Genomic DNA, 16,269 nt, shown 5'->3' with positions numbered 1-16,269 from the left:
GGACCTTTAAGTTTTTGCTTTTTGGTTCCTCACATTTCTGAACTGTTTTGAAACATTTTTGAAGTAACGCAGTCATGAAATATCCCAATTTATCACTTATTAAAAGCATATTTTTCGTTTGGCCTAAATATTTTTTTTTTAATCTGACCAACAGATCCTGTTTCTACAGAGAGTCTGAGACTCTGAGGACAAACAAACATTTTGTGTTTGCCAGATAAGAGATATCCGGGGGTACCATACTCAAGTTAGATTGGGTAGGGATGTGCCACTAAGAATATGAAAGTGGACCCATCGTGATAATAAAAATGTCAAATTTTTGGACAAAATTTACTGCACATTGCCAAAATTTTCGGCAGATTTCAAATATTTTGGCTATAGTTTAAGGCAAAATTGGGATTTTTTTGTTGAAAAAATCGGGAACATTTCGAAAACATGACCCATCCATATACCATAATAGGTCTAGAAAAATCAAGTGGATGAAAATAAGGCCCATGTTTGCAGCACATGGATCCCTACTCGAGTACCCCCCCCCCCATGTACTCCATCCAGAATGATGACATATCTTCTGCTGCAATGTGTGTTGTAAATATTCAATTTCCCCAAAAACTATGTACACCAAAATCCAATCATTAAAAAACATTGTCTTGTTTTTGCTTGTGTACGTTTCAGGTTTTCGATTTAGCTTTGGCATGGATTAAGTATGATGAGAAAAATCGAACGGAGTATACCAAGAAAGTCTTAGAGAAAGTTCATCTTGGTCTTCTGCCCCGGGACCGACTGAGAGGTCTTTGTTCTGATGTGAAATTGGGGGAGTGCAAAGATATGATAGAGAGAGTGTTGAAGCTAATGGACGCCAAGGATAAGGTCACTGTACCTTTGCATGATTCACATTATCAGTGGTTTGGTACAAGAAGTGTAATGTTTTGTGATGTGAGTATAATACTCCTTGAGTTGAGATGGGGATAACTTTAAATTGTGAACTGTAATGGGCTTTTCCCCCGGGGGGGGGGGGGGTACTCAGTACAGATGACCATATGGGGACGTGCCGCAAACATGGGTAGCATTTTCAGCCTTCTGGTATATCAATGACCCCTTTTTCAAAGCCTATTTTGGTATATGAATTGGTCCTTTTTTCAAAATGTTCTCAATTTTTTCGGAAAACAGCCCAATTTTTCCTTAATCTAGCCAAAATTTTCCCAAAATTTTCCCAAAATTTGTAAAAACTAAGACAATTTTGGGTAAATTTGGCCGAAAATGTTGACTTTTGGTATATCAATGGGTCCAAATTTCTTGAAAAATTGGTATATTTATGGGTCTACTTCCAAAATCTCAGCGGCACGTCCCTACCAAAACCAAACTTGAGTACCCCCCCCTCCCCGGGCTTTTCCAGATATTATATCTTAAAAAGCAATGATGTGAGATTTGCATTGAAAATTAATTTTTTTTTCTCTGCAACAATTGAACTATAAGTAGAAATTTCATTTGAATGAACACAGCTAGCTGCCAACAGTGTAACAAAAACTGTCACTGTACACTGTGTGTACACTGTGTGATGAACGTTGGCGTGTGCGAAACGCAAAAATGAAGCCAACTCACTTATGATTGGTTAGTATTTTCATTATTGTATAAGTGGTGCGTTTGTGTTGTATTTTGAAAATGTGACATATAATTGCGGTCTAATACAGCTGTGTTCATTCAAATGAAATATTTACGACAAATTGACTGCAGTTATAATTTCAGGGACTAGTCTTGTACTGTTTTATATATTCATTTTTAAAGCCTTAATGTACGATCTTTTTAAATTTTTAGATTTTTCTATTTTTCTTCTAAAATGATAATATGCAATCATTATGAAAGTTCCCAATACATTTGGACGCTGAAAAACATTGGGAATTTGCAAAGAAACAACATCATAAACTTCACCTCTATCACTCGAAACATCTCGCACTATTTGGATTAGGACAGTGAGTGCAGCCTCAGAGTTAGTCTCCCACGCGTCCAGTTTGAGTTACGCTCCCTCCACATGTGGAGGGAGCGTAACTAAGCTAGTTTTGTACTGAGACTACGGTTTGCGATCGTGGCCGACATAAAGTCATAATCTAAAAAATTATGACTTTATGTCGGACCAACAGAAAATCGTCCCGTTTTACTACAAATAGAACGAATTTGACAGTTTGCTCATAGATTTAAGTTAGAACATGTGTAAGTATTAAAAATATGCCAAAAAATCGGTTTTGAAAAAAATAAAGGTAAATTCTGAAAAAAGATTGTACATTATGACTTTAAATGTCCATTTGTTTTTCATGCTTTGCATCGGATCCATGCATTTATATTTTACTGGGGTTACTGGTAAGCAAATATGTGAAATGATTTATCATAGTTAGTAAAGTTAGTTAATAGATTTCCCACAATTTGTAGTATTGTGGGTGTCTGCCTGCTATGTTGAAGGTTTACTATGTTGAAGGTTTACTATGTTGAAGGATTACTATGTTGAAGGTTTACTATGTTGAAGGTTTACTATGTTGAAGGTTTACTATGTTGAAGGTCAATTGCTATCAGGGTTTTCTTTAACGCACAAATCGTGTGTATTCACGCCTTCACACACTTTGCATACCCTTTCAGATCTTAATGAAGTCCAATGCGTACAAAATCTTGAAAACATAGGCCTACATGTTAAATAATTCAAACTTTTTAGCTTGACAAATCCATTAAATGATTACTCACGAATAGGTCCACTGCTTTCCCGCGAAACGGCTTGTTGACATTTCCCGGAAGTGAAGATGTTTTTGTTTTGAGCAGTGGATCGTACATGTGATCGAGAGATACGAGACCTTCGTCGCGGTTGATTGCTTTGGCCCCCTTTTTGCGAATGTAGAAATGTCAACAAGCTGTTTCGCGGGAAAAGCAGTGGACCTATTCACTTGTGATCAAGCCATCAGCCCTGATGGCGAAAGCTAAAGTCGTGAGTAATCATTTAATGGATTTGTCAAACTAAAAAGTTTGAATTATTTATCTACAATCCTACAAATGCATCTGTTTACTGATACATGTTAAATATTGCATGATTTGAAATAGAAATAACCTATATGTTGATATTTATTTTTGACTGTTAGTGGGTCTGTATTATTTTTCATCATCAGCCATTGTCAGTCAATTGCTGGACGAAAGCCTCAGCATGTCTCCGTCAGGTAGCTCTATCCCTTGCCTTGCTAAACAGATTTACTAGCTGTTCTCCAGTATAGAGGCCGTCAGCGTGACGTCATTTGCCGCCATCTTGTGGGTACACGCTGTGATGGTCGTTTGATCTCCATGCATGGACAACAAAATCACCGCGTTGATGCGTGATAACAGCTGCGTGGCAAGCTGCGCCCTGCGCGACGCATGAACACGCAGATCATTTGTACCAACAAGATGGCGAAAGGCTTACGGCCTCTATTGGTCTATCTCTTCTCCCCATCTCTTGCACTGTCTTCCCCGGTTTCTGTTTCCCACCATTGGTCTTCATACAGTATAAATATTGTCTGTTCTTCTACTGATATGCCCTGCCCAAATTCCATTTCCTGGGTTTAGCTTATATATATAAAATACAAAATAAAAATGAAAAGGTAACACCAAAAATTAAGACACACATTGTTAAAAAAGTCTTCTAAAATAAAAATACCCATTGGGGAATGTTTTATACTTCTTCAGAGGACAAATTTACAATTGAAAGGGTTCAAAAAATTTGAATATACCACTTCAGCTAATTGCTTAAAAACACCCTGATTGCTGTGTCAAAAATAAGGTTCTCTAGGTTTAGGGTTAGGGTTTGATTCAACATAGTGAATCTTATTTCATATTTGACATAGCAAACCTTATTTTGGACATAGCGAATCTTCAATATACCAGCAGCCCTCGAATTAACCCATGGCACCCATGGCATTTTGCCATGGGTGCCCATCCCCACTGCCGTAATGCCCTCAAAATATGTCCTTTACCCAAGGCAATCACTTGTCGTGCCCTCTAATGAAGTTGCCGTCGGTGCCCCAGCCCTGCCCCTTCATTATAAAATCATCTATCTATGTTTGTGTGTGTTTTCTTCAATTTTGAGAAATTGCCTTGGTGCCCTTATCAAATTCTAAAAATAATGCTTTTTAAATAGGTTGTTTGAACTCAAAATAAGTACCAGACCATGAAGATGCAGATATCTGGTGTATGTTTTCAGAGTGAAATTTTAGACAGACAGTTTCCATGAAAATAATGGTCACTTGTCACGTCAAATCCTAGATAACGCCCTGTCGAGGATCCCCAATTTCACCAGTTAGACCCCCAAAGTGTAACAATTCATGTAGTAAAGAGTATATGGACCCCTTGGACCCCAAGTTTTAGAGGCAAGTGCTTCACCTGGCAGGCTGTAACAGCAATATAGAGCATTATATGCATACTAAAGTTTGTTCAGATTATATAAGGCGGAAATTATTCGGCTTTTGTTACTGCACGCATCAATAAAGTCCCAACTCACACTCGCATAAATTCACATAAGCGTGCGCCAATGCAGTCACGCATTACGCAACGCACAACTAGCATTAGCATTGTGCCCATCTGCATGCCATTCTATATCAATACACGGTATTACGAGTCTTATTTTTTCCGCCTATTATACCGAACAAACTTAAGTGGCAAATTTAGAAGTTGATTGTGTCAAGAAAGGCGGCTGCATTACTTCTTGTGAAGTCTTTAAGTTTATTATTATTTACTTTTTCTTTTTACAGACGCTTGTAGCCATCAACCCTGGTGGACAATCCTTGGTATATTTTAACGCCAACGGACCAAAGACAGTTCAAGGTTGGCAAACCTGGTGTGACTATCAACCAATCCTCAACCCTCCCATGAAATATCTCAGCTACAAATCGTCAGTGTTGTCTGTGGATGGTAAGCTCTTCCTTGTAGGGGGAAGTCACTACAAGAAAATGAGCAAGATTTCTGCATCGGGACGATTGATCCGTGGATTCAAGTATTGGAATCACTGCCAAGTGTACGAAGGAAACGTGGGCGTTAAGTCGTTCCGGATTGAGGACAAGGATGATTGCGCATATTTGCATTTTGTCAACTCGTGGTCTCAGTATCCACTGATGATAGACCCACGCAAGGCATTTCCCATGGTGCATCTGGATGGCTACCTTTATGCAATTGGTATGTATTTATTCATTGAACAAAAGTGCAATGTCTTCATCGGGTACACCCCGTCAGTCCAAAACCCTGTCAGTCCGAACCACCGCTAGTCCGAATTTTAAGCTTACCTAATGCTAACCCTAACCCTAACCCTAAACCTAAGCCTAACCTTAAAAGTTTGGAGTAGCGGTGGTTAGGACTGACGGCGTTTCGGACTGACGGGCGACCCCTCTTCATCAGTTAGCACCATGCTTTAAATGGGCTATTTCGGTTGAAATCCATACACCTCTATATACTATCGAAGACATGACCTTAATCTCTCACACAGGGGTGTAGATTTCAAATGGAATCACAATTCAGGGAATCCCATTTGAAGTTCCCACTCCCTGTGTGTAAGATTAAAGTTATGTTTTCCATACTGGAATACCCCCAATTAATTGCTATGTAGCCCTCCCAAGGGTGAAATGGGGGGGGGGGGAGATCAGACCGTCTGATTTTTAAAAATGTTTTGCTAGGTCGTCTATTTTTTTAAAGGCATACAATAAAGTGTATGGAAAGACAAATTGACAAAGTTATTGTAAAAAATTCAACAATTTTGCATACATGTATGCTCACTGCAACAGCTAGTGGGAATGGATAGGGAAGTGGGGCACTCCATTCCAGTTGAAATCCATATACACCCCCGACTGGTAAGGTGGCAAGATGAACACACACATGAGCAATTATATTCACATTAAATTATATTGTTGGTAGCTTCATCTGTAAAAATGTGAGCACAAAGTCTTCATACGCTCGCTGTGGCACACTTGAACAGACATACGTACAGGACGCCATTTGTAAAATTTCATGTTAACAAATCCAATTGATTATTGGGTAAAATGATGTTAAACATACCTATACAATGATGTTTCGTAACTTGATTGAAACAAGAATTCTTGAAAAAAACTTTACAGTGATAGGGTGGGGGTGTAAAACTTTAATCCAAAGAGCCATGGGGCCCAATCATGACATTGTGCCCAGAGGTCAGCAAAAGGTCAATCCTATCCTGAGCATTTGGCCTGAGGAGGTGTCTTATTTCTAATACTGATAATGAAATATTTCTTCAACATTTTCAGGGGGAGAAGATAATGAGTCTGAAGCAATGAAAGAAGCAGAACGGTTCAGCTTCAAAGACAAGAAATGGGAGAAGATAGCTGACCTACCTGTCCCATGCTACTATGCCTGTGCTACGGTCTACAAAGGCAAGATACTGGTGTATGGTTCTCAGCCAGTGCCAAATGCTAAAACACCAGCTCAACATGATTTGCAGGTTGGTCTATGAAATGGTTATTCATAGATATGTATTTTTTTGCATAAATTTATTACCTGTACTTGAGTCCGATGGGGGAGAAAACATACAAAATGACCACTGGAACCCTTCACACATTTTTTTCCTGACAGCAGACTGTAATATCATACTGATCATAGAGAGTTTGTCCGTCTGTCTGCACGCTATCGCGTGCGCGCGGAATACCGACGGGCGCAGTGCGCATAGATATACCTGTTTGTCTGGGGCAGTGCGGGCATCGGAAAGCATTACAGTGTGCATGCGACTAATTTACAGGTGCATCTCATCGAACCAGAACCAGGTAAGGCCTATAGCCCATTATATTAGGCCCTATTGCGTTCATAATTCACATTACTCCCGATTGATTTCATTACTTTAGTAACGGCTTACATCCAGATACCGGCGCGGGGGTGTTTTCGGGGTCCTCCAATGTAGTAGCAGGGCACTCTGGGCTTGGAAGAGGCGAACGATGGGTTTCCAGATTATGGATACCGAAGTAAGCATCATAGCTACAAAACAGAGTTGTGTCAAGTTGGGTTTTTATCACTAATATATCATAGTAGTTTAAAAGGTCAGTTTTAAACTGCATTCTATCACCCGTGTTACACGTAGACAAAAGAATGATGACAGTTTACAACACAAAAGAATCTAACATCAATTTTTAAGCGGCTTTTTGGTGTTGTGGGGACCCAAAGATGGCCGACCAAATCCTGACCATGACTTGGCTCGTTGGATTCGTCTATAGCCCTGTATTGGAGACTCTACGAGGTGGTATCCAAAAGTTTTTGACATCACCCAGAAGTGAAAGAGCTATACCGATGAAATTTTGTCAGTGTAATTACTGGTCCTTATGTACATTATGGTCCAAAAATGGTCTCATAAGTATGTTTACTTTCTTCACAGGTGGCGCTAGATGGGAAGTTGAAATCCACACTACCCCTGTGGAAGATTTTGGAAATATGTTCCATAGGGGGAGTATGTTTTTCAAGTGTAATTGGTTAGGGTTAATCATTTTGAATTTCATACTCCCCCTGTATTATGGCTTTACATTTATCTTTCACAACTGGAGTGAGTATTTCAAATGGAAGATACCCAATTGTCTATTCTATTCAAAACTCTTACTCCCTCTGTGGAAGACTTTAGCTAAATCTTCCACAGGGGTAGTGTGGATTTTAAATGGAATAGCCCAATGTGGTGACCTCTATTCATATGGAAATGTTACAATATTCAGTCAACATTAATGGGTATATTTTCACGGGAAAATTTTCTGGACACGTGACCAATGCGTATCAATGTGAGTGTGACCTCGAGCCTGATCTCTGACCCCCGGCGATGACCTCGTCTTAGTAATTCTTAGTAAGTCTTAGTAATTTTGAATTGGAATAGTATTCTTGGCTGCAATTTCGATAGAGATTCGTGTATTGCAAATTTATTGAATATCATGCAATCTTAAAAGCCTATCCCACAATCAATCTTAATTTCTTCACAATATCATCAAAACGTAATTTCAAAAATATCTACCTACGGAAAAAAATATTTATCTACGGAAACTCTTACCATAATATTATCAACTTGCGACAAGTTACTTATTTTGCAGCAAAGATGGAATTCTTCCTATTCAAATACATTAGTAGACCAACCGCTGTGCTCGGGGTCACATTCCATAATGCTAATATGTCTGCGCCCATGGGTGTCACGTGTCCAAAAAAATTTCCCGTGAAAATTTACTTATTAATTCTGACTGCATGATATTGCTTTAAATCAATTCTGAAAAATAACCGAATCTTTATTCATTTATTATTGTAATCATGGTTACAGATGTATGACCCAGCTACCAACCAGTGGCAGACTTTGCTTACAGAACATCACATCATTGCCAAGCACAAGGAAGAAGAAGAATGGACAGATTCGGACGAAGAAGGGAAAGACGGGACAAGTAAGAAGGATGATGAGAATGATGAGGAAAATGATGACTGGGGTAGTGACCAGGACTTGGATAGTGATGCTGACATTGACGAATATGGCTGTCTGGTACCAAAGAATGCTCTTGTTCTTAATGGGGACGAATGCTTTAGAGTTGTGTACACAGCCGTCAACCCGTGTCAATGTTCTTATGAAAAACTGAAACCTGTCGTTCATCAGTTGGAGTTTGATTTCACCGGAAGCACCGTGCCATCGGTGAAAGTAGGCAAGCCAGAAAGTCAGAAGCTTATAATGCCTGCCACTGCAGAGGACGGCACTTTTCAGATTCGTAACAATGTGTACGTCAATATGCAGGGTTGCGTTCACAACACAGGGATTCGGATCGCTCCTCGCCAAAAGAAGAAAGTCAATCTTGGCGTGTGGAGGATGCTGCATCCCATGGATATGTTGTTTGATGTACTGGATATCCAGGTTGCCAAATTCAGATTTGACAAGAAAGCGGTGTTCTGCAAGAGGTGCGTCAAGGGACAGACTTGCATCAATAAGAAAAAGAGCAAGTCTGATTTGGAGTCCGAGTCCGATTCAGAGTAAGAGTGGGATCCGATGTCTTATTGTTAGAGAGTCATGATTTGTGTGTATGTTAGCTCATAGGCTCGTTGATTAAGTTACAGGTAAATTTGATACTTTGGTACTGAAGCATCGGAAAAGCTAATATTGGATGGCTTTGTGGGAATGAGGCTGGCAGCAGTATCAAATCATGCAAGCGTGCCAGGGTGGTTTGTCGGCATGCTGCGGCACTGATGTCACTGGTATTTGATGTGAATCCAATAACCCAAATCGGCATTAAAATTTGCAATGCATTGTGGGACAGTCTTTGCAGTTTTGGGACACATTGAACTCTGACCTATCAGCAAAATTGTTTTTGTGTGCTTACAAAATATTGTTCAAAATGTTCTACTAGAATAAAAAAATTTAAAATGATATCCCCGATAGGTCAGAGTTCAACGTGTACCAAAACTGCCAAAGCCGTCACACAATGCTTTAAGAATTTGTAAAATGCCGATGTAGCTTATTGCTTGAGACAGTGGCATAGATTTCTTTTTGACATGGGGGATGGAGGTTGTTGTAAACTCTGTGTAGCATCTTTCCCTTCCAGATTAACTTTCCTTGAACAAATGCACATGAAAATTTGCGTTTATGAAGCTAAAATAGTCATGTGTGATGTTAAGCTGAAACAAATGCGCACAAAGCCAATGAAAATTTGTATTTTTTAAGCTAAAATAGTCAAGTATGATGTTAATTTGGCCAGAAAGGCACACATTTGTGCAACAATGGGGCCATCGAATATTGGGTTGCCATTTTGATAATTGATTTCACTTGAAGCACACCATCGGTGAAAGTAGGCCAATGCTCATGAATATTTGCTTATAAACACATTGGCACATAAAGTAATTACCCCCATGAAAACTGAAATAGTGAAAATAAGCCCAGTTTGGTTTTGCAAATTTTGATGTCACCTTTGTCTTAATAGTAACCCAAAATGTGTTGCCATGGTGACCCTTTGAATGAAAAAGATGCAGATTTAAAAGTTGCACCCATTGAAAATGTTATTTTTGTGCATCACTGGTCACCGTGTGTCATCCTTGACCAGTCCAGTAGGGAATGTAATGGTACACTGATCTGAGTATATTTTGGTGCGACTTTTGATTCTGCATCAAGGAGTCACCATGGCTATACATTTTGAGCTTTCCGAACAAATGAGGTTTCAAAATTAGCATAACTAAAATGTTTTTCTTTTTGCTATTTTGTGACACGATCTGGTCCATGGGGGCCAAAGGCGGCAAATTTGAAACTGAGATAAAGGTAAAAATATGGAGTAAAAAACAATAAAATACATAAGAAAATATACTTCAAAAAACTTCATAACTTTAGAACCAAGTATGCTAGACCTTTGGTGTTTTCTGTAAATGATAGTCTATCGTATGTATAATGTAATAATTACAGTAACTCAATTTTCAAAAATGCCTCCTTTGGCCCCCATGGACCAGATCGTGTCACATTTTAAAATTGGATGCTTAGATATTGTGTTATTGTCTCATAATAAAAGGGGTAATTACTTTGTGTCTAGTTGCTTCCTGATAAAAGCAACCTATTAAAGGTTATATGCTACAGCCATGAGGATGGTGTCCATCGACCACCAAGTTGAAGGTTCGCAATGTCAAAGATTCGCTATGTTGAATAAGGTTCACTATGTAGGTATGAAAGGCAAACCTCAGTTAACACATTTGCTAGTCAGCCAAATTGACCCCAACCGGGCCCCAAACACAATACATATTTTACATAGAAAATTAAAAGAACAGATTGTTCAAGGAAACCTACATAAGGCCCCGGTGCTCAATCTCGCCGATGATTAACTCTGCGTCGTCTCGGAGCATTTCGATAGCTCTCCTGCGGCTTGTAGTTTCAAGCCGCAGTACGTCAACGAATGAATATAGTGTAGCCATATCCCTGCTTGCGAAATCGCGAGCAGTTATGGGCATCGAGTTTGCAACATCTTGCCATCTTCTTGTTCTGCGGTTTGTCATTCATTACACGAAACCTTTATATTAATGTTTATTGTAGTACCTACTTGAGTTTACTCACCGTGAGCAATTTGCGGATCAGTCGATATAATCCGGCAAAGAATCAACGCACTCAAGGACACTAATTTGTATGGGTATTGTTGTCAAGTGTTATAAGCCGGTTGTGAGAAATGCAGGAGTTGGGCCGATCAAGCCGATGAACGGGTGACTGAGCATGGCTTTTCATCGAGCAGACACACATTTTGTTAGTGCATATCGCAACAGTATTTTATTTCTCAGCAAATGTACATCGGCGTGGGCCTGCGGCTTAGGTTCCGGGCACGCCGAAGAGTTAATCGGCGAGATTGAGCACCCAGGCCTAAATATGTTGTGTATACTTCACTTATATATGATTTATTTTTGTGATGAGATAATCGCACATGGAATTTTAGAGGGATTTTGATAGCAGTTCCACATATAAAAGCTGCTATCATAATGAGACTATCACTGTTTTAAGATCTAGAAACACCACCGAAATGCTGCTTTGTTAGCTGAATCTTTTTGATGAATCAATCTTTGACAAGATGTAACTTTGCTACGGAAAGTGCTATGACAAAACGGTTTTCAGTTTTGGCTTTCTTTATTCAAGGGCTGTAATTTGATATGTAAAAATGATGTGGTTTGATGGCAAATTTGAATTCACCTTTCATACCTACAGGCTACACTATGTAGAATATGAAGTTCATGTGATGTTTGTGTGTATGAAAATTGTTTATTCGCATAGGATACACTTGTGTGTGAAAGTCATTTTAGTGTTTATTTCTATACCACACACATGTGGAGGTAATTAATGTTACGCAGAGGTGCACTGTTGTTTATTAGTACCTGTGCATCGTATGCTATGTTGAAGATTTGCTATGTTGAAGATTCGCTATTATTTAAAATAAGGTTCTCTATGTTGAATATGAAGTTAGGTTCGCTCTGTCTAATATGAAATAATGTAGTGTGTCACAACTAGGATTAGGGTTAGGGTAAGGATTAGGGTCAGAATTAGGGTTAGATTCAGCATCTAGCGAACCTTATTTCAGTCAACATCCCATAGCAAACATTTTCGACATAGCAAAACTTTGGCATTTAGTTGATAATTAAATCTGGTCAACCAGAAAAACTCACTTTTGGTTGGATGGAATCACCGACGTTTCGGCCAAAACCTTTGGCCTTCAGCTGGGTGGATGATTTTGAGTCATCCGAGGTCAATCAATGAGAAAGTTGCTTGATGACCCGATCTTAACCATGTGACAGATTAACTCTAACACCCCACTCCTAGCCTGTTGAGGGCGGTTGTTCAGCTCGTACCCACGCTTTTGCTTGATGACCCGAAATGTTGGTGATTCCATCTAACCTAAAGTGAGTATTTCTGGTTGACCAGATTTAATTATCAACTAACTGATCAAATCCCAGATGACTAAAAGTGTTAAAACTTCGGCATTGTAGGCTGTAATCAGAGAGTCAGGCAGAGCGAGAGTCAGGCAGAGCGAGTCAAAACTTGACTCGATAAAGAAAATGTCACTGTGTTTTTGGCTAAGTGAGCAGTTAGTTGGACATTTTATCGTACCATACATTTTGATTTGATCAACGGCATTTTTAATGGGTTTAGGTGCAACTTTTGAATGTGCATTTAACTGCATTTTTTTCATTCAAAGGGTCACTGTTGCAACAATTTTTGGGCTATTAGGCATCAAAATTTGCAGAACAAAACTGGGTTTCTTTTTGCTATTTCAGTGTTATAAATATGACACATGGATTTTGGGTTATTTTCTGGGTAAAGAGGGTAATTCCTTTATTATTTATGTGTTTATTTAGAAAAATGAAGGTGACATAAAAATAAAAATGAACAGATTAATATTGTTCCAAACTTTATTGTACCAAACATTTTTAATTTATTGCATGTAAATCATCAGTTAAATACTGAATAGATAAATGGTCAAGAAAATTGTGTTATATTCGGAAAATGGCTCAGTAATTATTGCATACTTTATTGTACCCCATGTTGGTTATCTGTTAAACGATGAGTGGATAAATGGTTGAGAAAGTACTATTTTTTATATTTAGAAATGAAGATGAGCAGATTGTTAAAATTTTTTTATTGTATCGCACATTTTGAAACGATCACATGTTCTTTATCTGTTAAACCAGTACCATGTGTACGGTACATGGTTATTGTACAGTTTAAAAAAAGTTATTCGAAAACAATTGTCCCTACCAAATTAGGTGTGCTATGGAATGTGGACTGTGAAATATGCTGCAATGTATGTATTTAACCCTTTCCCCTCCTAATAGGATGATTATGCCACTGCTGAGATTTGAATGTCATTCTGGTCCACATTTATGTGACACTTAATAGGGATGGGATTAACACCCTGAGCACTACCTGCCGATCTAACATTGCCTCTGATTGGTCAATTACATGATATCTTTACTTTAATCACCAATCAGAATGGAGCTTTGCAAATGATTCATCCCCATTTTTTTGTGTGGTGAAATTATTCTAACAATGTTGCTGATTGGTCCAATTGATAATGAAAACTCCTTTTTGACCAATAGGCAGGTAGTTCTCATGGGGTTACAGGCTTCAGATGCATAAATCAACAACAGGTTGCCTTATTTCTAACACTGAGAACATTGGGATATTAGGGTTGGTATTCTTTTACAGTAAAAACTTTTTTCCAGAGTTCTAAGATTAGGGTTGGTCTGGAAAGGACAAACAAACAATATTTTTTGCCTTATATAGTTCAGGATTTTGTTAAGTTAAATATTTATACTTATACTCTTTATTGTAATCTTTAAGATCACCATCATCATTTTCTATATAGTTTTACATAAGCATGTGTTTTTGTATTTTAAATTTACTCCAGCCACAGGGTGTGTCCCAGTATGTGGAGATATTGTAATAAACATGTTTCCAAATCATATCATATTGAGCAGTCAGAATTAATAGGTAAATTTTCACGGGAAAATTTTCTGGACACGTGACACCCATGGGCGCAGACATATTAGCATTATGGAATGTGACCCGAGCACAGCGGTGTTCTTCAAATGTATTTGAATAGGAAGAATTCTTCCTTTGAGGCAAAATAAGTTATTTGTCGCAAGTTAATAATGTGATGGTAAGAGTTTCCGTAGATAAATATTTTTTTCCGTAGATTTATATTTTTGAAATTACCTTTTGATGATATTGTGAAAAAATTAAGATAACATGATATTCAATAAATTTGCAATGTACAAATTTCTATCAAAATTGCGGTCAAAAATACTATTACAATTCAAAATTACTAAGACTTGAATAGCGAGGTCACCGCCGGGGGTCAGAGATCAGACTCGAGGTTACACTCACATTGCTACGCATTGGTCACATGTCCAGAAAATTTTCCCGTGAAAATTTACCTATTAATGTTGACTGTTGAGTGTTTACATATTATGACAGCCACCTCTTTTGAAAACCAACTCATTTGATAAAACAGTTTTGAAGACATGAGATATATATATATGTGACCATCCTCCACAACTGAGCCCGGATGTCGCCAGTGCCACTATTGAGATATGCTCCATTGAACTTAACAATAAACAATAGGAAACAAAGGATTTATTGACTGTTTTATTGATTTTTCACTACTTAAATGTCAAGTACTATAGACATGATATACATCATTTTAAAGCTAATTTCAAGCAGAATATTTTGGTTGAATATCTCAAAAATGATGATTGGCGACTTCAGGGCTCAGTTGTGCTGGATGGTCACATATCATAATGGGCTATTCCATTCAAAATCCACACAACCCCTGTGGAAGATTTTGGAAATATTATCAAAGTTATCAAATGTTTTGTAGTTGTAGCTTAGTTCATAGTTATAAAGATGTACATTAATATTTATATCAGTTTTGCATAATATAAACCTATTTTTATGTATGAGTATTTATTCAGTTTCTGTTCTACTAACTGTGGCATGATCTATATAGAGAAATGGGCCTAATGTCGAAAATATTCATTTTTAAGTTTGTTCTTTACATCAGTTGAATGTCTACTTTTTGCATTCAATTAAAGGGGGGTAACCCTATTGGTTTTGGATATGGATTGTCTTTAAAATTACATAATAATATCAAATATCGCCCCCATTATGCTGCTTTGTGAAAAAACGAGAGCATTTTCAGCGTGAATGTGAATAAATAGCCAAATTTGCAATCCAATACCTTGGTATACGTGAATTGCATTCTGGGTAGGCAAGCAACAACAACAATATCCGTTCAGATGACTTAATTTAATGCTGACATGCTGTACAATCAATGCCCGGCCTGTATTGAACGGAAAATATTTGTTTTTTTCGTAAAAAAAAAAAAAAAAAGGAAACAAAATATATTTCCCCTTGCAATATGTACATTTCAAATGAATATAAAAAAGTTTGGGTTAAAAATGGAGAGGAAAAAAAACCATTCCGATACCAGATTTTGAACCGGGTACCTCTCGGGTAGAAACAGCGCGGTTCGCTTTTTTCACAGAATGTGTATGACGCGAAACCAAAGTAGCTGTTGAAGAGACTGATATTTCGTTCATAATTCTCTCCCAGAAATCCAAAGTATTTACCATTGTTTACAAACTGGTATACCTGTAAAAGCCGCTGTGTTTCATGATTTCTCCGAAAATACATCGACTTGGAGCGTCAAATTTCAGGATAGTAATGAGAAAAATAGTATCTATTATGTGATACCAAAACCTCATCAACAATGAAAAAAAAATCGGGGGGATGATGCTGTCGATCGGGTTACGGACCTTTAAGACCCATTTAAGGTGTGAGTTTTTTAACCTGTTTACAGTCCGGTCTGACTGCCTGATCAGGAAATACTGCACAGTCAGGCAGCATGGTATCCCACAATGCAATGCTCTATTTCAAATAGAGCATCTTTTAATATACCGTTATTTCTTGGTTTGGCATAAAGAAGTAGGTAAAATATATTAAATTATCAATGGATGTACAATTAGTAGTATTTTTTCATCAATTTTAATTAAAATAAAGGTAATTTGCATATTTAAATCAAATTAAAAAAAAAAAACAATGTTAGAAATTGTTTTGTTATTTAAATTATTTTCCTCCCGGTGGATTTTTTTTGCCCGGTAAAAAATGTCAACTTACATGTAGCTCATGTGTGTCAAAGTAAAATTTCCACCGATCTTTTACAAAATCACCATGAACAATTTAGTCCCTAGTCTGTCAAATTCGGAAGGGTTACCAAAGCCTGTGTTGCATGACTCGGC

The 16,269-nt window shown here is 37.9% G+C and overlaps 1 protein-coding gene across 1 annotated transcript; it reads left to right on the top strand.

Moving 5' to 3' along the window:
- Nucleotides 1–690: 690 nt before the first annotated feature.
- Nucleotides 691–11,256, top strand: LOC140157413 (uncharacterized). The gene is made up of 4 exons (XM_072180600.1): nt 691–930; nt 4,752–5,172; nt 6,267–6,460; nt 8,297–11,256. Exons 1-4 carry the CDS (start codon nt 823–825, stop codon nt 8,990–8,992), a joined length of 1,419 nt encoding a protein of 472 aa, XP_072036701.1. The 5' UTR covers nt 691–822; the 3' UTR covers nt 8,993–11,256.
- Nucleotides 11,257–16,269: the final 5,013 nt, after the last annotated feature.

Source organism: Amphiura filiformis, chromosome 7, assembly GCF_039555335.1.
Source record: "Amphiura filiformis chromosome 7, Afil_fr2py, whole genome shotgun sequence".
Taxonomy (NCBI): Eukaryota; Metazoa; Echinodermata; class Ophiuroidea; order Amphilepidida; family Amphiuridae; genus Amphiura; species Amphiura filiformis.
The sequence above is the reverse complement of the archived record's forward strand: the minus strand, read 5'-3'. Positions and strand labels throughout refer to the sequence as shown.